We start from the raw sequence: 19,473 nt of genomic DNA on the forward strand, positions 1-19,473 counted from the left end.
TGACTTTTGCAGGAAAGGAGGTCAGAAAAGGTGCAAGGTGGGGAAGTGGGAGTGCTGTGGTGAATACAGAGGAGGTGAGGAAGGTCAAAGACGGAAAGCTTCTCATCACCTCTTCATTTTATGTCCGTCTCCTTTCAGTTTGTTCTGACAACAGATGACACAGTCAGGACCCAAACTCAAATGAAGCAGATCTGACTGCAATGAAAACAAGAATGCAGCGCGACCAGCAGGTGCACAGAGCGGGTCGACGGCTGGAGGTCCGACCTCCACTATATGGATAAATAAAAACCTGATTGGCCTTTCTAGGAGGTATATGTTTGGTGGACATTTTTGCCCAGTGACATTTATTACTGCAACTTTAAATCAACCTTCAGGCCCTAAACTTTGTTTGTACTTCTCTTGATGGAAGCAGAATGATGAGTAAATGAGTTGCACCCTCACCTTGTGTTATTAGGCACCGTCTGGTAAAAACTGCATCCTGATAACATGAGGTTACATTTTAGATTTGAAGCTGAATATTTTCGCATCATTGAACTTTCACTGGGCTGCACAGTGGCACAGTTGGTAGACCTGTTGCCTTGCAGCAAGAAGGTTCTGGGTTTGATTCCCAGTCCGGGTCTTTCTGCATGGAGTCTCCATGTTCTCCTTGTGCATGGTGGGTTTTCTCCTGGTACTCCGGTTTCCTCCCACAATCCAAAAACATGACTGTCAGGTTAATTGGCCTCTCCAAATTGCCCCTAGGTGTGAGTGTGTGTGTGCATGGTTGTTTGTCCTGTGTGTCTCTGTGTTGCCCTGCGACAGACTGGTGACCTGTCCAGGGTGACCCCGCCTCTCGCCCGAAACGTTAGCTGGAGAGGCACCAGCACCTCCTGACCCCACTGAGTGAGCACAAGACTGACGGAACAAGCAGAGTTTGTTTTATGTGTGTTTGTGTCGTGGGGATGGGAGACCTGATTAAAGATCAATATCCAGCTCTGAACTGATTGTTTCCTATGTGCCTGACCCCACCTGACCCCACCTCATCCCGGTTCGGCTGAATTCAAACCCAGAAAGAACCTGTAGAAACCTCCAGGTTGCATCATCTTTTTGCAAACAGGTCAGAGACTTGCTGTAAATTTTCAGAAGTTATGTTTTTCATCGCTCCATCTGGTGATTTACAGAGCAGCAGTTGAAGGTTTTCTTCCTCATTTAAGCACAAAATGATCTCATGCTCTGATCCCTCTGATACTAATATCAAAAACATTAAAGGATGAATTTATCGTCCAGAAATAACAATGAAAATAAACTAACAGTGGAAAAAGCAGCTGTACACCTAAGTACACCAGTTCACAGAATATGGTGGATTGTGTCAGACTCACTACTGACAGAAAACCTGATTTTGTTCGATTTCTCTTCCCTGAGCCTGGAAAGCCGACAGCAGCTCCGCCAGCCCACATGCTATGAGTCAGCGTGGCGTCGTGCAGAGCAGCAGCCTCTGAGCTGACATCGGTGATCACTGCTGCTGCTGATGGCTGCTACGGAGACGTCAGCTCCACGCCACGCCGTGGGCCGTATCGTGATCCGTCTGAGAAACCACACTCACACTGCGGGGGGTTCCCCTCTGACTTAGGAGCTTTGATCAATCTCAATGCACGCTTTCTAACATGAAGGTGTTCAACACGGATTTGATCTGTGTCGGCCCTGATTCTGGATCGGTATCAGTGTCTGATCCATAGCAGCAGATCTAATTCAGTAGTTGTCAAATCACTGCATTATTTCAGAGACAGCTTGACAGATTTTCCTACTGAATGGAGAGAATAAAGTTTAGGATTGGTCTCTCTGTGGTCCAACTGGTTTGCAATCATACTTTTGCCATTGCAAGGATTAGAATAAACAGAGCGGCACAATTCATATCGCTAAAGATTGTTAGGAGTCTAACACTTCTTCACTAATATATTCCAGATGTTTTGAACTTACATCTTATATGCTAATGTAATATTTAACCAACTGCATCGATTCTCATGGGTCAAGATGCTCACACTGTTCACAAATGACTTTGCCCAAAATGCTGAAGGTCGCAGTGATGGAAGCGCAGACGAAAGCAGGCACATATTGTCTCCAATATTGATTTTGCAATATTGTTGTCACTGTAAGATCATGCAGCCCAACTGGAAATCATTCAGTTATTTGCTTCACATACATTAACCTCTACATTTTCTCTCTAGTGAATTGTAAGGGACATGTTAACATTTGAATTTCAGTCATGTTACTCGCAAAGGTCAAGAGATGCAGAAGTGAATAAGGAAGGATTGGAGAGAGAAATGTGCAAAGATGTTGGCATCTGCCCTGGAGAAGAAACTGGACCTTCTGCTAACTAGAAGGAAAACTGTGTCTTCCTGTAGATAAAAAATATCAATAATATTTTAAGTATTAAACATCAAAACTTCACTTAGAAAAATGAAATGACTGAACATGAATCTAACAGGATATTTTATATGAAAGCAACACAGAGTATATATTTATTTTCTTCAGATAAACTTGAAGGTTTCAATTTCTACATCCAACATTCAGTAAAGAAAATATTTATTTTGACCACAAAGAGGAAGAAAGTCCAGAGTGAAGTCACTGCACCTCTGAATGTCAAACGTGACGCCGTAGGAACATCTGCATGTTGTTTCTTTTTACGCAACACAAAGATTTCTAAGTGGAGCTGAATGTAAACACTGAACTGATGACACAATGATCAGTTTTAGAAGATGGAGCAGGGTGAAGGAAGAAGGTCCTGCTCATTGTGTTTGCAGTGTGAATCTGTGGCTCTGACCTCCAAAACAACGTTTATGGATTTTCTGCATAATAAGATGAAAAGATGGAAAGACGAACGGCACCAAGACCTCGAGGGCTGCAGCAGCTGCTGCAGCAGAAACACAAGACCAAGGATTTCAACAAACCTTCAGTCTAAAACTTCGGCCATTCAGTAATCAATGCAACTCACTCACATGTGTGCAGCGCATGTTCTGATGTTTAAAAGATTAAAAGAAAGATAAGAAAAACTTTTTCTAAACTGCAGATTATAAACAATCTTGACACCATAGAGACGAAGTGAATTAAAAGATGTCACACTGACCAACTCAGCATCTGTAATTTCGATTCGATTCTTAGCACTTCACAATAAACAGAACAAAAGTCTCTTTGAAAGAAGATGCTCATCATCTCTTATATTTGGATAATCTGAGTAACTCGTTACTCACTCTGTGTCTGTGATGACGTAGCCGAAAACGTCGTCGTCCGGCTTCTTCCTGTCGGTTTTGACGTCCAGCTGCAGCTCCGGCGCGTGCATCGTCTTTTTGTGCGGCTCCTTGTAGACGAGCGAGGCGGGCGGAGGCACCACCTCCTTGATCCAGCCCGCCACCTCCGATACCTCCTCCACTGACTGGGTGGTGTCCTTCTTCTGCACCGCCACTCCCGCCTCGCTGGTGTGACTTTGGACGTTCTCCAGGCCCACCTGCCGGCCCCTGGGGGCTGCCGCGGCGACGTCGTAGCGGCTTCTGACTGACGAAGGATCGGAAAGAGAGGCTTTGTCCAGGTAGGCCAGGAGTTTGTTGAAGAGGCTGCTGCTCTGAGCCTGCAGGGAAGATACAAGGACATTTCTATTGGGTGAGTAAAATGAAATAAAGTCATGCAATTGAAACTTGAAAATGTCTCTTTGTACAATCCAGTGGCGTCACGAAGCTGATTCTTAATAATTTGGTGGGTTTTTGTTATGGTTTAGTTTTTTACAGTTTTAAGATTTAAGTCCTTTGTCCTTAAAACAATGCAAAAGTCTTCCTCTGTGTGTGATTCTCTCTCGGTTGTAGCATTTATAAACTGAATTGTTTCTAAATAAATCTGCTAATTTGAATATAAAGCATATTATTATTATTTTGTATTTATTTTAATCCAGTTGAAACATTAAGTCATCCATAACTTCAAAAAAAAAAATTAATGAGCTATCAGTATAAATTCTGAATTTCTGTCAAACCATCTCATCTGTGGTTGAATTATTTTATAAATTCAGCAAAAGAAATAAAGAAAAATAAACATTTCTTTGTGACATTCTGCAGCCAACAAAGACCTTGAGGGTAAAAAAAAAACATTTTTGCACTTTATGGTGCAGAAACAACTTTGATTCATCAGCTGCTAAGTGAAGTTGCTTAAAAGAAAAGAGAGAAATTCATAAAACTGATTCTTAAGTTCAAATCCTTGAGAGATGATAAAAAATTCAGAAGAACGTCTGATAAGGTCAGTTTAAATTCCAAGAGTGAAAAAATACAGAAACATTTGATCAACACTGATTTCTATACAAATATGACAAATAATGTCAACTAAAAACACATTTGGACCTTAAATCCCACTGTAAATATTTATAGATAGAGCTATACTATGCTATCAGTTCCCGATACAGTATTGATTTTATAATATTGACCAGACACTGATAAAAAAATTAACTGTTAAAAACCAAAGCGGTTCTTCCTGAAAGCATTTAAAAACCTTTTAAACTGCAGAAGTATCTAAACTCCCAACACTCGTTTTATTCTTTAGTATTTGTCTGTCACACATCTTTGGCTCTTTGGTCGAGGCTGTTTAACAGCTGGGAGTTCCTCTGTTGATGTTAACGTGTTGGCAGTCTGCAGCTACAGGTGTGATGAGATAATTGCTGGAATCAAATTAAAAGCCAACCTGTCAGCATCCGTACTGAAACGCCGTTACAAAGCGCCATTATTCTGCAGGTCCCGACTTCAGGCTAATTATTCTTCTTGTCAGGAGCTGAATGTCACAACAGCGGAAACACTGGGACCAAAATCCACTTTTGTTCCGTCTTTAAGCAATTCGAAATCCAATCTGACGAGCTCAGAATGTGCTGAGGATGGATGGGAAGAAGCAGACTGTCTGGGTTGGACTCAAACTGCTACAACACTTCATGTTCCCACAGCGTGACTTCTCCTGTCAGCACTTGTAGGTAAAACTTGTCAAATCAGATTCAAATGTTTTTATTTGACAATAAGCAACACTAAAAATATCAATAATGACAAAATCCACGCAGAGCTCGACACCGTCTGACACGCAGAAATTTAGACAAGACAAACAAAACTAGACTTTGCAGAAAAACCGAATCAGCCTCTGGAAGGACAGCCATGTTCCTGCAGGTATTAGTTTTTAACTTCAACATTCCAGCTGTGCAAAAACGGTTTTCTGTGAGGCTGAAGGACATCGCAGGTTCTGGTTGCTTACCGGATCGTCCACTGCATCCGTGTGCCGTTCTGTTGGGAGAAACAAAATGTTTTTATGAAAATTAAAATATGTGAATATTGTTTTTACACAGAAATTAATACTTCAAAATGCATTTGTTTAAACCAGATTTTATCTTTCTTATAAAAAAAAGCATGTAAATGATTATCATTTAGATACTCAGCAAGCCAAGCTGTAATATTTAAGTAAACAACATTTATTCCCTCCATGTTAAATGAGCTTTATAGTTTCAGCCATTATGGAGGCACTTTTAGACCTAATGGCCTCATTCAGCAAACAGCTATTAACAGACTGTTTATGCTCTGCTCTGGATAAAAACCTTCTTTGCTTGCACACTGATTTTCATGTTTTGATTGGAAACAAGCTTTCAAACACTCCCTTAGTGCTGCATGATGTTAAAACGGAAGTGAACATGGTAAAATGTACCTTGAAGCGCTGCCAGTGGTAGCTGCGCGCTTCTTCCCTGAGGGTCAGGGTTCAGAGTGGGAACGTTCTGCAGCAGCACTTCCTCGGCTCTGGAAGCCTCCTGACTCGAGTCGCTCCGCTCTCCCTCCAGGTCTCTGAGTCCGGGCCCTCGGTCCCGGCTCAGGGGCCGGGCCGGTCCCTGGTCCTGGTCCACCACCAGCAGAGCGTCGGCGATCAGGCTGGAGAGCTGGCTCAGGTCCTGCGGCGTCAGGCTGTCCACGTCCACATGCTGTCTGCCCACGTTCTTCATCACCTTCTCTATGAACCGCTCTGCAGAGACGACACAGCCTCAGTACGAAACACGCTCCAGCTAAAGGTTTGGTTTATCTCACAGCTGCAGCCAACAACAAAACACTCTGTTCTCCCTTTTGTTAAATTTCATTAATTCAATAAATATGAATAATTCATGTAGCAAAAGAAAACTTGAATGAAAGGAGCAGAAAGAAGAATAAACTTATATCTGCCACCTATTCACAAAAAGAAAATTAGTTTTTAAGTTCAGGATATTACAGAAACTTCAAAATAACAAGAAATACAGACAAAAGAAACAAAAAATGTACTTTTTCATAATGGCTTTCAACTTTCTTCTAACTGCAGAAATAGATTTATAGATTGTTCCATAAACAGCGTCACCGTTCTGAATCCAATTTATTTTTTTAAATCTCTGTTTCTTTTAAGTTGCATTTGATTTCTCTTTTTACAAATCTGTTTGGAATATTGCCAAGTAAAAAATGTTTATGCACTCATACATTAATTTAAAAATAATAAACTCAATTCATGAAGTTTCAAAAAGTTTAACTGCATAAATGTCTAAACATTTCTAGTCTCTTTATAAGTGAAAATGACTAAGAATGTTGATCCATCTGCACTTTAAACTGAATTTACAACAAATATTTTACTGAGCATCTAAATATTCAGGTAGCAGGTTTTTTGTCAGTATTTTGTCAGATTTTGGCCTGATTTATGGATATTATGTGTCTTAATACTTCAAGGTTGTCTGACAAGGTTAAACCAAGTAAATAAAATTATTTACCCAGAGCAAATGTAATATTTAAGTTGAGGATGTTTCTACAGAGTCAACCTTTGATTAAACTGCACTCAAACACCAGTTTTAAAGTCCCTACACTGGCTCCCTGTAGATCAGAGAATAGACTTTAAAATACTGATGTTAGTTTATAAATCACTGAACGGTTTAGCACCACAATACCTTAAAGATCTGTTATTGCTGTACCAACCGTCTAGACCCCTCAGATCTTCTGGTTCTGCTCTGCATCCCCAGAACCAGAACCAGACGAGGAGAAGCAGCATTCAGCTTCTATGCACCACAGATTTGGAACAAACTTCCAGAAAACTGTAAAACACCTGAAACACTGGGTGCCTTTAAATCTCAACTTAAAACCCTCCTGGTTAGAGTTGCTTATGGCTAAATTAGGGTTAGAGTGCCGGTTTTGATGTCTTCCATGTTTTTATGTCTTTAATGTTTTTAATTTCTTTTTATTTCTTTTCTACGTTTTAATGATGTAAAGCCCCCCGGAAAACGTCCCAGTTAAACGACGTTTAACTAAAGTTCTACGGGGTTTAGAGTCCCAGTTGACGGAGTTTCAACTAAAAACCTAGAGGTTGGAGTCCTTGTCAAACGGTGTTTTTGACTAAAGTCCCTGAGGGTTAGAATCCCAGTTAAACGGCGTTTAACTGAAGTCCTAAAGGGGTTTTAATGTTTTTATCTGTTCTTTTTTTTAAATCTCTCTCTTTATTTAATGTCACATGCTGTTTTTATTTTAATTATGTAAAGCACATTGAAATGCCTTGCTGCTAAAATGTGCTATACAAATAAAATTTGATTGACTGATTGATTGAATGTGTTAAATGTCCAACAAATGCTTGTCATAATTGAAGCTCAGTTTTTACATAAAGTTAAACAGAATGTTAAAAGGTTGAGGAGAACATGATTGGTTGAAGCATGAATTCATATGGATTCAAACAGAAGACATCTTAGATCACATCTGCATTTTCTGAGGATTTTCTTTGAAACAGTTGGAGAAATACTAAACGGATCTCAGACGGAGATTTTTTTTTTTTCCAGCTAAGAAAAAGTGCAGCATCATGCTGAGAAAGCAGAATGTTGCTCTAACAGTGTAGAGAGCGACGGCAGCACGGAGGAAGACATTTTTGCTTCCTCGTTTGTTTCAGAGACGCTGTGCTGAGTTGGTACAGCTGCGCTCTCAGCTGGGTTCCAGCAGAAAGCTGCACTGAAGAAAAGATGATCATTTACATGTGATGGGGAGTTAGGGAGAGATGTCCTTCAGTTCAGTGTTTCACCATCAGGGAGTGATGCGTGTTGGCAAAACAACAACTAATTAATTTCCTGAAACTAAAAATATGTTAAACTACAAGAGGATTAGAGCCACTGGAAAAGATAAAATAAAAAAATTACTTTTTTCCCTCAGAATCCTGACTTTAATGTCAAAATTCAGACTTTAATCTTACAATCCTGTCTAATCTTCTGAGATCAAAAGATTGAAAGTCAGATTTTGATCTCAGAATATATTAAAGTCAGATAACTTCCAAATTTAACTTTATGTATGCTCTAGGAGATGCAGTAAAATCTTCTACTGCAGACGGACGGTTACAAAAAACCAAAACCGTCTCTTTCTGATAAACTGCAAAGCGTTTAAGACACACACCGTCCACAGATGTGAGCGGCTCCTTGGCTGAAGCTGCAGGGGAACTTCCCGTCTTCACCAGCCTGGACTGCGGCGTCTCCTTCATGAACCCGGGATTTTCTACGCTGCTGCTGTAGAAGGGCCTGAGCCGAGGAGAGGCGGCTTCCTGCTTCATCCCAGCGCCGAGCAGAGAGAGACGCCCGGAGAGAAACCGCCTCAGGGCGGCCAGGAGAAGGTCCCCATCTGCCTGCGAGGCGAGCAGCTGGCTGGACAGAGGCTTCTGCTTCTGCTTCTGCTTCTGCAGCGGCTGGAAACGGAAACAAGATGGAGTAAAAAGATTTGAGCTGACAACATGGAAGGATCCCCGACCGAACAGGAACGACATGCAGCAGACTCACATAATTAAGTTGTCCTTTTTATTAGTGGCTTCTCTGCTCCGTGTTAATATATTTTAGTATCTTCGATGAAAAGCGTCATTTTTAAAAACAATGACAGAAATACGGAAGAGAAGTAGAGCCACTGAAAAACAAAAACTAAATTCAGACTTTAATTTTCTGCAATTAAAACAATGAAAAACACTATTTATTAAATTCAATAAAACTTCCACTATTTAGGGAACATAAATGCATCAACTACCAGAATAAATCTTCACACACGTCAATTATCATGACATGCAAGATACAAACAATGACAGAGAATCTACAACTCCACTTGGCTTTATAATTTTTTATGATTTCTTTGATACTGTCTAGAACCAGATAAAAACTCCCTGTCATATATTATAGAAATAGGTTTTTGGACAGATGTTGCAAATATTTGCACAATAATAACCAACAAGAGTTATGAGGAATTAGAGGATTCACTTTTTTTAAATAAGCAATTAACCTCTTCACCACATTTTAAAAGTTTTGTTATCAAACATCTTTATTCCAGAGGCAGAATTTAAATTGATAAAACTAATACAATGGTCAAAGACACTAAAGGTTTATTCTGATATATCAGATTTATTACAAACATTTTGCATCTTGATGCCAGAAAACCCGTTTTAGCATTAATGCAAATATCATTTGAGCCCAAACGACAGAGCTGGAAAAAGCCAGGCTCTTCAGAAGTTATTAATTCGCTCATAAAATTACATTAGTGAATTCATCTGCAACAACAAAAGCGAGTCGTCACTGCCAGCTCCATTAACGCCCACACAAGACAAGAAGCAGCACCTGCTTGAGTAATGGCAAAATTACAATAAACGGCTCCTCTCACTCGCCATGCATAATGATTTGTGTGTCAGGCTCCCACCAGGTATCAGGTGTTTCCATCCATTTGCAGCGCCTGTGCCCTGCAGGCCCCCTTCAGTCCGACTAACCCCATTGTTTTCACTTCCAAACAGGTGAATCTGGACTGAAGGTCCACAAAGCCCTGAGCGCTGCCTGTGGGCTTCGCCCTGCTGCAGCCTCAGAACAATCTCCCAGCAGGAAGCGGAGCAGGAAGCGGAGCAGGAAGCGGAGCAGGAAGCGGAGCCCTCTGAGGACCCGGCAGAGCCACGAGTCAAGTCATGAGTTATTAATGGGAGGAATGAACTTGTTAACTCCAAGGCGGTATAATTTCTCTATTAACAGTCCAGCTGTGCTTGGTCTAAAGCTAGAAAACGAAGGATTCTCACACAGCAGCCCACGTTTATTTATCAATCACATTTTAGCACATTTCAGTTCCACCTTAAGGACTTTAGAAGTAGGTGATGTGCTCCATCTTCCTGGTTTTAGTCAGAACGCCAGCAGCAGCGCTGCTAGAAGTTTTTGCACTGGCAAGTTTTCATCTATATCAAAATTACAAAACTGCAATGGGGACACGTTTTAAAGTCATGTGACCAACAACTAGATGTTACTAGAGGCAGAAAAGATCAAGAAAACAACTGGAAGTGGAGGGAGGATGTTGGCACAGCCAGATTTTTAATGACTAATATGAACACATTTCTTTTAATTACGTTCCTTATTTAATGGAAACACTACAATTGCAAAATTGTGGGGGGGTTTCGACATTAGTGGAATACTTTAAAAGTTTGCACATATTTTGTGATTGAAATGCAGCTACAGACTACAGAGACGTTTTCTTGGCTTGTTCAAATGATCAGTTTTTCTAAATGTCCGACGTGTTTCAGTTTGGCATACACTGATTGTTCTCCAAGAGAGCGATTTTACACCGTTTCTCCTCCAGACATTTTGGTTAAACTGTGAACGTAACTGTTCACAGTGAAACACTTGCAGTAAACGTCTGACTTCCTGGCAAAAAGCAAAGAAAAACTGCAGCAGCAGAAGACAGTCATGAACTGGAAACCAGCGAAGAACGAGGAGAATCTGACCTTGCCAGGTTTGCTGAGGCTGGAGGCGGATGACGTCTTGGGAAGGAGGCCCAGACGTTGGAGGTAAGTCTGCAGATTCCTGTTGAGCTCCACCTCCACCGGCTTCACCCTCTGGTCTTCTGGGTCCATCGCTTCAGCTGCCGGCCTGCAGAGGAGGAACAGCCGTTCACACCGTTTCTAATGCAGACAGAGCTTCTGACAAAAAGATTCATTACTGACAAGCAACATCGTCAACTTTAATTGTTAGCACAACCCAGGTTTAAAGCTGTGCAGCTGATAATTTTTTTTATTTCATTTGTTTAAAAATGATCCTGTTGCTTGACTTGATAATATTTCTCTGCTTTAGGCTTTACAAAACTTATATTCTGTTGAAGCCATGCTGCCGATCGCTCAATGTGCTTGAACTCAGTAGCTGCATTTCCATTGACCATATGATGGCGCTATTTGAAATTTTGAAAGTAAATTTGCTTAATGGGGAAACAAATTCTTGGTTTTTGATAAAAGTCGTGGTGTTGGATGTTTTTTCTTTGCCATATTAAAATTGATTTATTTTGTAAAACTGCAATGGAAACTTTCTGCATCAGACGAGTCACATGATCAACAACCGGATGATGCCACTGCCACAAACCATGAAGGAAAAGACGACAGGAAGTGGTTGGAGGAATGTTTTTTAATGACTCGCTGAGTGAAGTCATCAAATAACATGAAACTTCTTCAGGTGTGAATTTAATTGCGTTTATTTAATGTAAGCACTGCACATGCAAATTAGTTTTTCTTTTTGACATTAGCAGAATATTGACAAAGTCTTGTGAACATCTGTAATGGAAATGCAGCTGCAGAAAAAATGTTTCTTTGCAAACCCGATTGGGTTTTCTAAAGAAAACCTCTTTGGAAATGTTCATAATTTTATCTTCATTGGCAAAAACTCCAAGTCTACAGGAGTTGTAGACTTTTTTGTCAGACTTACCTTTTGGCTATATGACCAAAAAGTTCTAGTTTTGTTTATTCGGAACAGAAACGTCTCCTGGGTTTATGATTCACATCTAAAAACCTTCTACCCATAATACTCAACAAACTGCTGCTCAAACTGTGTTATGTAAAATAATATCTAAGAATTCATAAAAAAATCAAACCCTGAAGCTGATTCCTTTTTTTATTCCAGCTCCAGAGATTTTAAAAACTGAAATAAGTGATGATTTTTCACCACCACAACACAGAATGGGTTTGGAGATGTGACCTGGAGCTGCTGCTGTAGATCGGCCCTTTCTGCTGCGGCCGGTAGGGAATCCTCCTGAGTTTGGATAACTCGCTGGACAGAACCTTCTGGGTCGTGTCATCTTCCCAGGTCAAACCTGCAGCCACAATAACAGATAGATCAGAACACCGAGTCCGGATACACGTCTGCAGCTACGATCCGGAGGCAAAACTGCACTGGTGCAAGAAAATAAGGTAGAAAACCTGCAGCAGAACAGCGACAAACTGCTGAGCCGGCGCGGCTTCTTCTAAACTCATCAGGTCGATCATTAGCAGACGAGACGAGGCAACAGAGTTTGATTCAGTGACTAAGCAGAAACGAGTTCTGGTCTTCTTCTACAGTTTATTAGGGAAGGTTTAATGAAAGAGTTGGGGGTTTTATAAGCAGTTATTTAAGCACACTTCTGTAGTCGGCAATTTATTTTGAAAAGATTAACGTAACATAGGAGAAGCTGGATATCGGGGCTAAAGAGGCCACCGAATACATTTATCAGCTTTAATCACCTTGTGAAGAAAAAAGGAATCCTGCTGCTTTATTGGAACTGGAGCAATTAATGGGTAAAGAGTAAAATTAGCATTTTTGCCTGAATTATTCAATACAAAAGTCAATTGTGCATGCCATTAGCAGATTCTCCCTCTAGAAGAATTTTCCTTTTAAGCATTGTGTAAATGGAGCTTCTTTGAATATTAACCAACAGCTGTTCATGTTGTCTCTGTTTGTTCGTTTCCAGGTAAAAATCTATTACCTGGACGTCAAAGTGCGTCTGCGTCGGAGTCAGCGCAACATTTGTGTCTTAATGGTTCTTTTAATATCAACATCAGTGACAAGACGAAACAAAATCTCCTCTTTTTTTCCAGCATTTGTGCGAAAGGACAAGCTGGATGAGCTGCACGGCCGCTCGCGTCTGTTGCTTATGCTTAACATGCATCCAAACACGGCTTTTTGGCAGCCGAACAGAGGGGCAGGCGCCAACGCCAGATGGGGTAGCGGAACGAAGTGTTACCGGAAATATGGCTGCGGCGCGCAAAGCACAACACGAACAGGAGCTTTTGGCAGATGAGCGATGGCGCCACCGAAAGAACGCAAGTAACACAGGCGGCGAGTCCAGATGTGAAGCCGCGGGACGGGGGTCTACCAGAGGACACACACCTCAATCAGGAACAGGAACTCTGCTTTTACACAGCAGCCGCAGTGAAAACACATGCATGAGAACTAAATAAGTGGTTAGTAGAAACAACAAGAAGAGTGGATTAGATTGGAACCTTGACAGCGCAGATTTCACTTTAAGTCACAAACTTTGATCAGTTATTAAAGACATGTTTATTATTTCCTTGACAAAAAACCCATAAAATGGCACAGGAGAAGATAGGTGGACTTTTAAAGCGACTTGAATCTGCACTATAACAATAATAATCAATTAGAGAAATAAAGCTGCCACTTGAGATTAAATTTGGATTTGGATAAAAACTTTAACCGCACAGAAGGTTTTCTTAAGACTCTGAACCCAAGAAGCATTTGCTTGAGCTAACATTAAATTTCTCTAAGCAATAAATATCAGAATTTTAATTCCTTTAGATTTTTATCCTCCAACGCAAACAGACATATGGCTGGTCATATGTTTCATCCCATTTTCTTTCCTACATTCAACATGTTTAATCTAAAAACACACAAAACTAATTTTATTGATAAAAAAAAAACTGTAACTGAAACTATAAATCTGAACTGCATCACGTAAAAATCAACTTAGGAATGAGGGTCTTTTTTTAGTGGAAAGAAAACTTTGAGTATCTCCTTTATTCAATATTCAGGGTCCTTCGAGGAACAGGCCGAGTCTGAAGACCTGGGGAAAGCCAAGTCGATTTAATCACCGAATAGATGAAAAGCAGAAAATACCAGAGGTGGAGAAGATTCTCCCAGAGATGCTAAAGACTCTGGATATTGTGGGTCTGACTGGGTTGCATGTGTCGTCAACATCCATAAACCGGTCCCGATCTTTAGAAAGTTCACCATAAAGAGAGTTCAGGCTGCTGCAGAGTCACGTTTATCAGATTTCTGGAGAGGTTTCTCTCTATGATGTCAAAAACAATCAGTGCTTGCTGAACCTTAAACACAAAGGTCCAGGAGTTGTTTTCTAGTAAATTTTTGACTTTTCAAAGTCCAAAATCTCAGAGTATTTTCTAGAAAATTTCTGATATTAAATGTAAAAATTCAAAGGTTTCTTCTAGTGAATGTCTGACTTTTCAAACTAAGAAATCTCAAAGTATTTGTTTTTTGGCTGAAATTTACCCCAACATGTTGTCATAAAAACCAGCAGATGTTATGGAACTGAAAACACCACCACCAATTATTGTAATGTTTTCTCACAAATGAACATGTCCAACCTTTATCAACGGAGAATTACACCACGAGTTCAACTCGTAACGGAACATTTCAGACCCAGAACAGTTTCTTTACACTCCAACAAAATGAATTACGACCTCGACTGCCAGCCAATCGGGACACAAGCATCTCTCCAACAGCTGCGCAGCGTGTCGGGCAAAGCCTTCCCCATCAAAGAGCCATAAAACGGAGCTTTTAATGGCAGCGAGGGTGGCTGAGAAAACGGGAGTTGGCGTCGGGCGAACAGACGGCATCTGACACGACAGGTTAATGAACGCCGGAGCCCCTGCCAGGATATTCAGACGCTACGCCTCTCACTGACTGAGCTGTGGGCAGAAGCGTGTCAGCAAACTGAGATGTTTAATGCTTCCACATGTGGAAATGTCTCCAACTGAAACTCTGCTGCTGACGAGAACGGCTTCAACGGAGGATGAATCTAAAGAAAAGCGTCTAGTGAAGCTGTTAATTACCAAACGCCTCATCAGACTTGAGTTCAGGTTTCCATAGTGACGTCAAACCGTCTCCTGAACAGCTGCTGTTTGCAGAATATAACTGAAACGCTGTCAAAGTTTATTTATATATATTTAGCACGTTTACAACAACCTCAGCTGATCAAAACGCTCTACAACAGCACAGGCAGATAAATGATTCAACACAAAATAAAATTCAGTTTGGTAAAAACTTTGGCCATAAAGCATTTGTGACGAGTCCGAGACAAACAAACAAACAAACTATTGACTTCATTTCTGGATTTTAGGAAAATTCTGCTTTCATTTCCTATTCATGGATCTTTTTGAGCAGCTTTTGGTGGTGAAGTCACTGCCAGGCTGGTTCTGGTCCGTTTTAACGTGCAATTCGTAGCTTGAAGGGTTTTGTTGTGTTTCGAATTAATTATTATTTCCAAATTATGAGCAGAGGACGTGGTCCAAATAATCCTGTTTAAACTTTTGCTTTTCCTAATCCAGTTCCACCTCCATCTACCACCGACTGCAGCATCCACAGGGAAATCCAGCCACTCCAGCCGTATCCAACACCACTGCAGTCCTCAAAACGTTTTGAATCGGATTTATCACAACCTGAAACAACCACAGAACAGTAACAGTCAACCGAAGACCCGACCCGATTTAAGCCCCAGGTGGAGGCTTCGTTCCATTCCAGACGTTCTGAACCTCTGAGGCCGACGTTTTGTTTTCTAAGACACACGGTGAAAAAAACAAAACATTTCAGAGCAACGTCGCTGTTTTTTATCTGCTTTCTCCAACAATCCAACAAAAACGAAACGAGCTGCTTTCAGTCTGACTCAGGGAACAAAAATCCAGGAGACAATTTATCGCATTATCTTTCATTTCGCATAACAGACAAATAGCCACAGATTTATCACATTGTTGGAATCAAAACATTTCCGACTCGCCCTCTGGTTACCGAATTGAGAAACTAAACTGAAGGAACTTTTTTATTTTATTACAGTGGCTTCGTTTATTAAAATGAAGCAAAGAAGAAACTTCCTCAGGAACAATGTTTTCTTACATCTGACATGTTCCTGCTGATCACTCAGATGAACGTGATCAGTTCCCCTCATTGTTTATGCAGGTTTTGTTCAAAGTTACATGATGAAACTGGATGAAATGCAGCTGCAGCTGTTAGGCTGGGCTCTGCTGCCCCCTGTTGGATCACTCCACCAACTGCAGCTTATTAAAGCAGCAACAGCTCCTCCCACATACATTATATGTATTTGAAATGCACAAATATAACAAAAAATTTGTTTCAGGATTACCTTGTGTGGTCAAAATAAAATATGAGGCATTAAGAAAAATAACTGAAAATAAAAAAAACAAGAAAATCAAACAAGGTTTAAATTAATTTAAAAATGAAGATTTATTTATGTTAAATTTACAGGAATGTAACCAAGTTATACTCCAGTACTGTAAACCATAAAGGAAAATAAATTTAAATTTATCTATAACTGTTTAGCTAGGAATAAATTGTACATTTATACATAAAAAAATACAAAAACTCTTTAATAAAAAAAGATGTTAAGGCCAATACTGTGTCTCCAGTGATGACTTTTGTAATTATTTAATTTTTCTAGGAGACAAAGGGATTTACCTGCATCAGGTTAGCAAAACCTAAACTTTACATGCAAAACTACTTAAAAAAAAACATACCAAGTTACATATTTTTAATAATATATTTAGATTTTTTTTAAATAATTTTATCAGCAAAAACCTGATATTGCTGAATAACATTGTGTGTCGGTGTGTGTACCTCTGTTGGACAGCTTCTCCAGCAGGATGCGGAAACGTTGCACTACAGATGGGGAGACGTCGTAGGCGTAAACGTCCCTGACTGGAACAGAGTGACACCTCCCAAACATCCCATCTGTCAGCACAGAAATACATTCATCAGAGAACCCAACACACTTCCATCTCTGCCATTTCACCCCGAGATCACAAACTAGTCACTCAGTTAGAGCACAGGCAATCATTATTATGCATTTCAAATGTGAATTTCTCATGAATCGACTTTGATTTTCATAATTTGTCAAGTTTTCATTCAGTAGGGAATCAAATTACAACCAAATGTACAACTTATGAACTTTATCCAACACATATCTAGGGAGAAATGCATGAATGTCAGTCATACCAAAACTGCTCTGATCTCATGAGGTTCTCAAAGTATCTGCTTACGCTTAGACAAAATTCAATAAAAAAAATAGAATAAATGCAGAGTTCCTGATGGTTATAAGAAAAATGTTTTACAGTAAGGCAAAAATAAAAAAGTGTTAAAAAGGTTTTCCAATAAAACAAAAATAAAGCTGTAGTTTCATTAGTAAACTATTAGACAATAAAACAGTAACTGACACGATTAAAGTTGAAAAAAGGTTGAATTATCAGCCAATCAGAGTCCTGCTCTACTAACAGGAAGCTTTTGCAACAAATTTAAACTACATAGAGAGACGATGAGTGTGGAAACCCGGCCTGCATGTTTTTAATGATTGTGTGAACAAACTTATCATGTTTCTTATTTAATAGAAACACTGCAATTGTGAAATTGTATTGACAAAGTTTTGTGCACATTTGTAATAGAAATGCAGCCAGTGAGGAATGAGGAGTGAAATAAAGGAAGTGAGAATCTCTGAAGGACAGAAATATCTAATAAAACTATATTTCACACTTCTAGGGATGCCACAGAAAATAAACACAGGGTTAAAAAAATCCTCCAAACACAGGGGCAGAGTTCACTGAAACGCTTTCAGGGAAATCCAGTTGGTTGCAGAAAAAATATCACTGATGAGGAAATGATCCACAACAGACAGGAACTCGTTTCTAATCAGTCTAATTAGCCTTATGTGCAGAATAAACACTAATCCGTCTGATACTCTCAAAAACCCTGCAGAACAAACGATCCAAAAGTAGATTTTATGTTACAAGTTATAAAACAGGATTTATTTTTTCTTCCTTCAGATGAGACGAAACCTCAACCTCGCGGTTTTAGTCGTGATTAAATAACTCTCGCAGACTTGGGAGTCGACTCCATTTATCCTGGTTTGCAGTAACTCAGAGCTGGGCCCGTCTTCTGGTGATTCATGGAGCCGATTAGAGCAGATAAAAGATTCACAAGGCTATTCTCAGAAACACAGGCCCCGTTAGGACGAAGGAGACGGACCAGGAATCATGGACCGAATGTGGCGGCACCAGGTTAAATATAACCTGCGAAGGATGCAGATTGTCAGTGAAAACTCACATTTATCCAGGCCTGATCATTCACTCTGCTGGGTGGTGAAGTTATAATTGTTTTAAATTAAAACAAATTTGGGTTTAGGTTTCAAAAACACTTGGCATACTTAAAAAAACTATAGAAACCCTGTAAATCTTTAACTTATAAATTCATGGTTCAGTATTCGAGGATTCACCTGTGCAGGTATTTTTCTGTAGAAGGCAACTTCAAATTATTTGTGAATCTTTTCATAGAGAGGATCTAAAATATTAAGAAGATGCAGCTGAAATACTGAGGCACGATGCTATTGGCTGGTGTTTGGAAAGCAGCCAATGATGGAATACCATTTATTTTCCTTTGCGCTGATTGGCTGTAGATGCTAAGATGGTTTCCACTGTGTGTAATAAATAATGTGTGTTTAAAGCTGTCCTCTCTTTATTTTAAATCAAAATCACTCATTTTTGATATACTGTAGAAATATTTGAAAGGAAATTTGCGATATTTTTTCATTTTTAAAACCTTTCCAAAAATCCACATCTAGAGGAATCAAGATGGCTGAAAAATAAAATGCATACAGATTGGAAACAAACATTTTTTGCCCTTTAAAGGACTTAAATATCTCAATATCAACAGACAGACATAACTCATAAACATGATCGGTCATTCGTGGTCATGCATGTCAGTGAATTTTTGCTATTTGCCACATCCAATGGACTTGACATCAAGTTAAGTTGGGGCAGCAGTGTAGTAAAAGTAAGCAATAGCGCCACCTGCAGGTGGGAGTTAGCATCACTTAAACCCAAAACCATTTCTGCAGAAAATTTGCAACAAACTCTCAAAAAAATGAGAGGATCTATTAATGTTGCCTGAATTTTCACAATTGTTGAATTGCAAAGAACTGGAAGGACTGTTAAGGTGCATTTGGAGTTTGAAATAAGAAAATAGTCAGTTTTTCTAAAACTAAAACACCCTTTACTGAACCAGGACCGTCTCACTGCCCAAACCATTTCTCCTCTGCGATCCTTTCGACAGAAAAATTGCTTCAGTTGTAATGGACTCCAATGGAAATTGATGGAGAGCGCAAACATTTCTTTTTTTTTTACTTGTGTAAGATGGTAATTTGATGACAACACATCAAAGCAAAGGTCAAAATCAATAACCCATCAGCCCGCTGAACACACAGAGGGTCAGTTTGTCATTCTGTGTCAGCTGCCCTTTAAGTAGCTGCTGCAGACCGAAGAAACGCTTCCAGAAATGTGGGAATGTCATTTATTTAATCACTCAGGCTCTTAGCTGCTGTTTCTTATTTTCATATTTTAGTTCAAAGAAACAGAAAAACTCAACAGCTATGAAACTTCTTTGAACCGTAGACT

General features: G+C 39.8%; 1 protein-coding gene across 2 annotated transcripts in view; it reads right to left on the reverse strand.

The window, feature by feature from the left end:
• The window catches only part of LOC103480019 (receptor-type tyrosine-protein phosphatase N2-like), a 187,743-nt gene that overhangs the window by 143,242 nt on the left and 25,028 nt on the right, over positions 1 to 19,473 (reverse strand). For both annotated transcript variants that reach the window (XM_008434755.3, XM_017309950.2), the window contains exons 3-9: positions 16,649 to 16,762; positions 11,987 to 12,101; positions 10,750 to 10,894; positions 8,415 to 8,700; positions 5,692 to 6,000; positions 5,248 to 5,276; positions 3,228 to 3,601 (exon numbers count right to left, since the gene is read on the reverse strand). In XM_008434755.3, the coding sequence (XP_008432977.3) occupies positions 3,228 to 3,601; positions 5,248 to 5,276; positions 5,692 to 6,000; positions 8,415 to 8,700; positions 10,750 to 10,894; positions 11,987 to 12,101; positions 16,649 to 16,762 (1,372 nt within the window). The remainder of the gene's footprint in view (positions 1 to 3,227; positions 3,602 to 5,247; positions 5,277 to 5,691; positions 6,001 to 8,414; positions 8,701 to 10,749; positions 10,895 to 11,986; positions 12,102 to 16,648; positions 16,763 to 19,473) is intronic.

This window comes from Poecilia reticulata, chromosome 17 (assembly GCF_904066995.2).
Source record: "Poecilia reticulata chromosome 17, P_reticulata-male-v2, whole genome shotgun sequence".
Classification (NCBI taxonomy): Eukaryota; Metazoa; Chordata; class Actinopteri; order Cyprinodontiformes; family Poeciliidae; genus Poecilia; species Poecilia reticulata.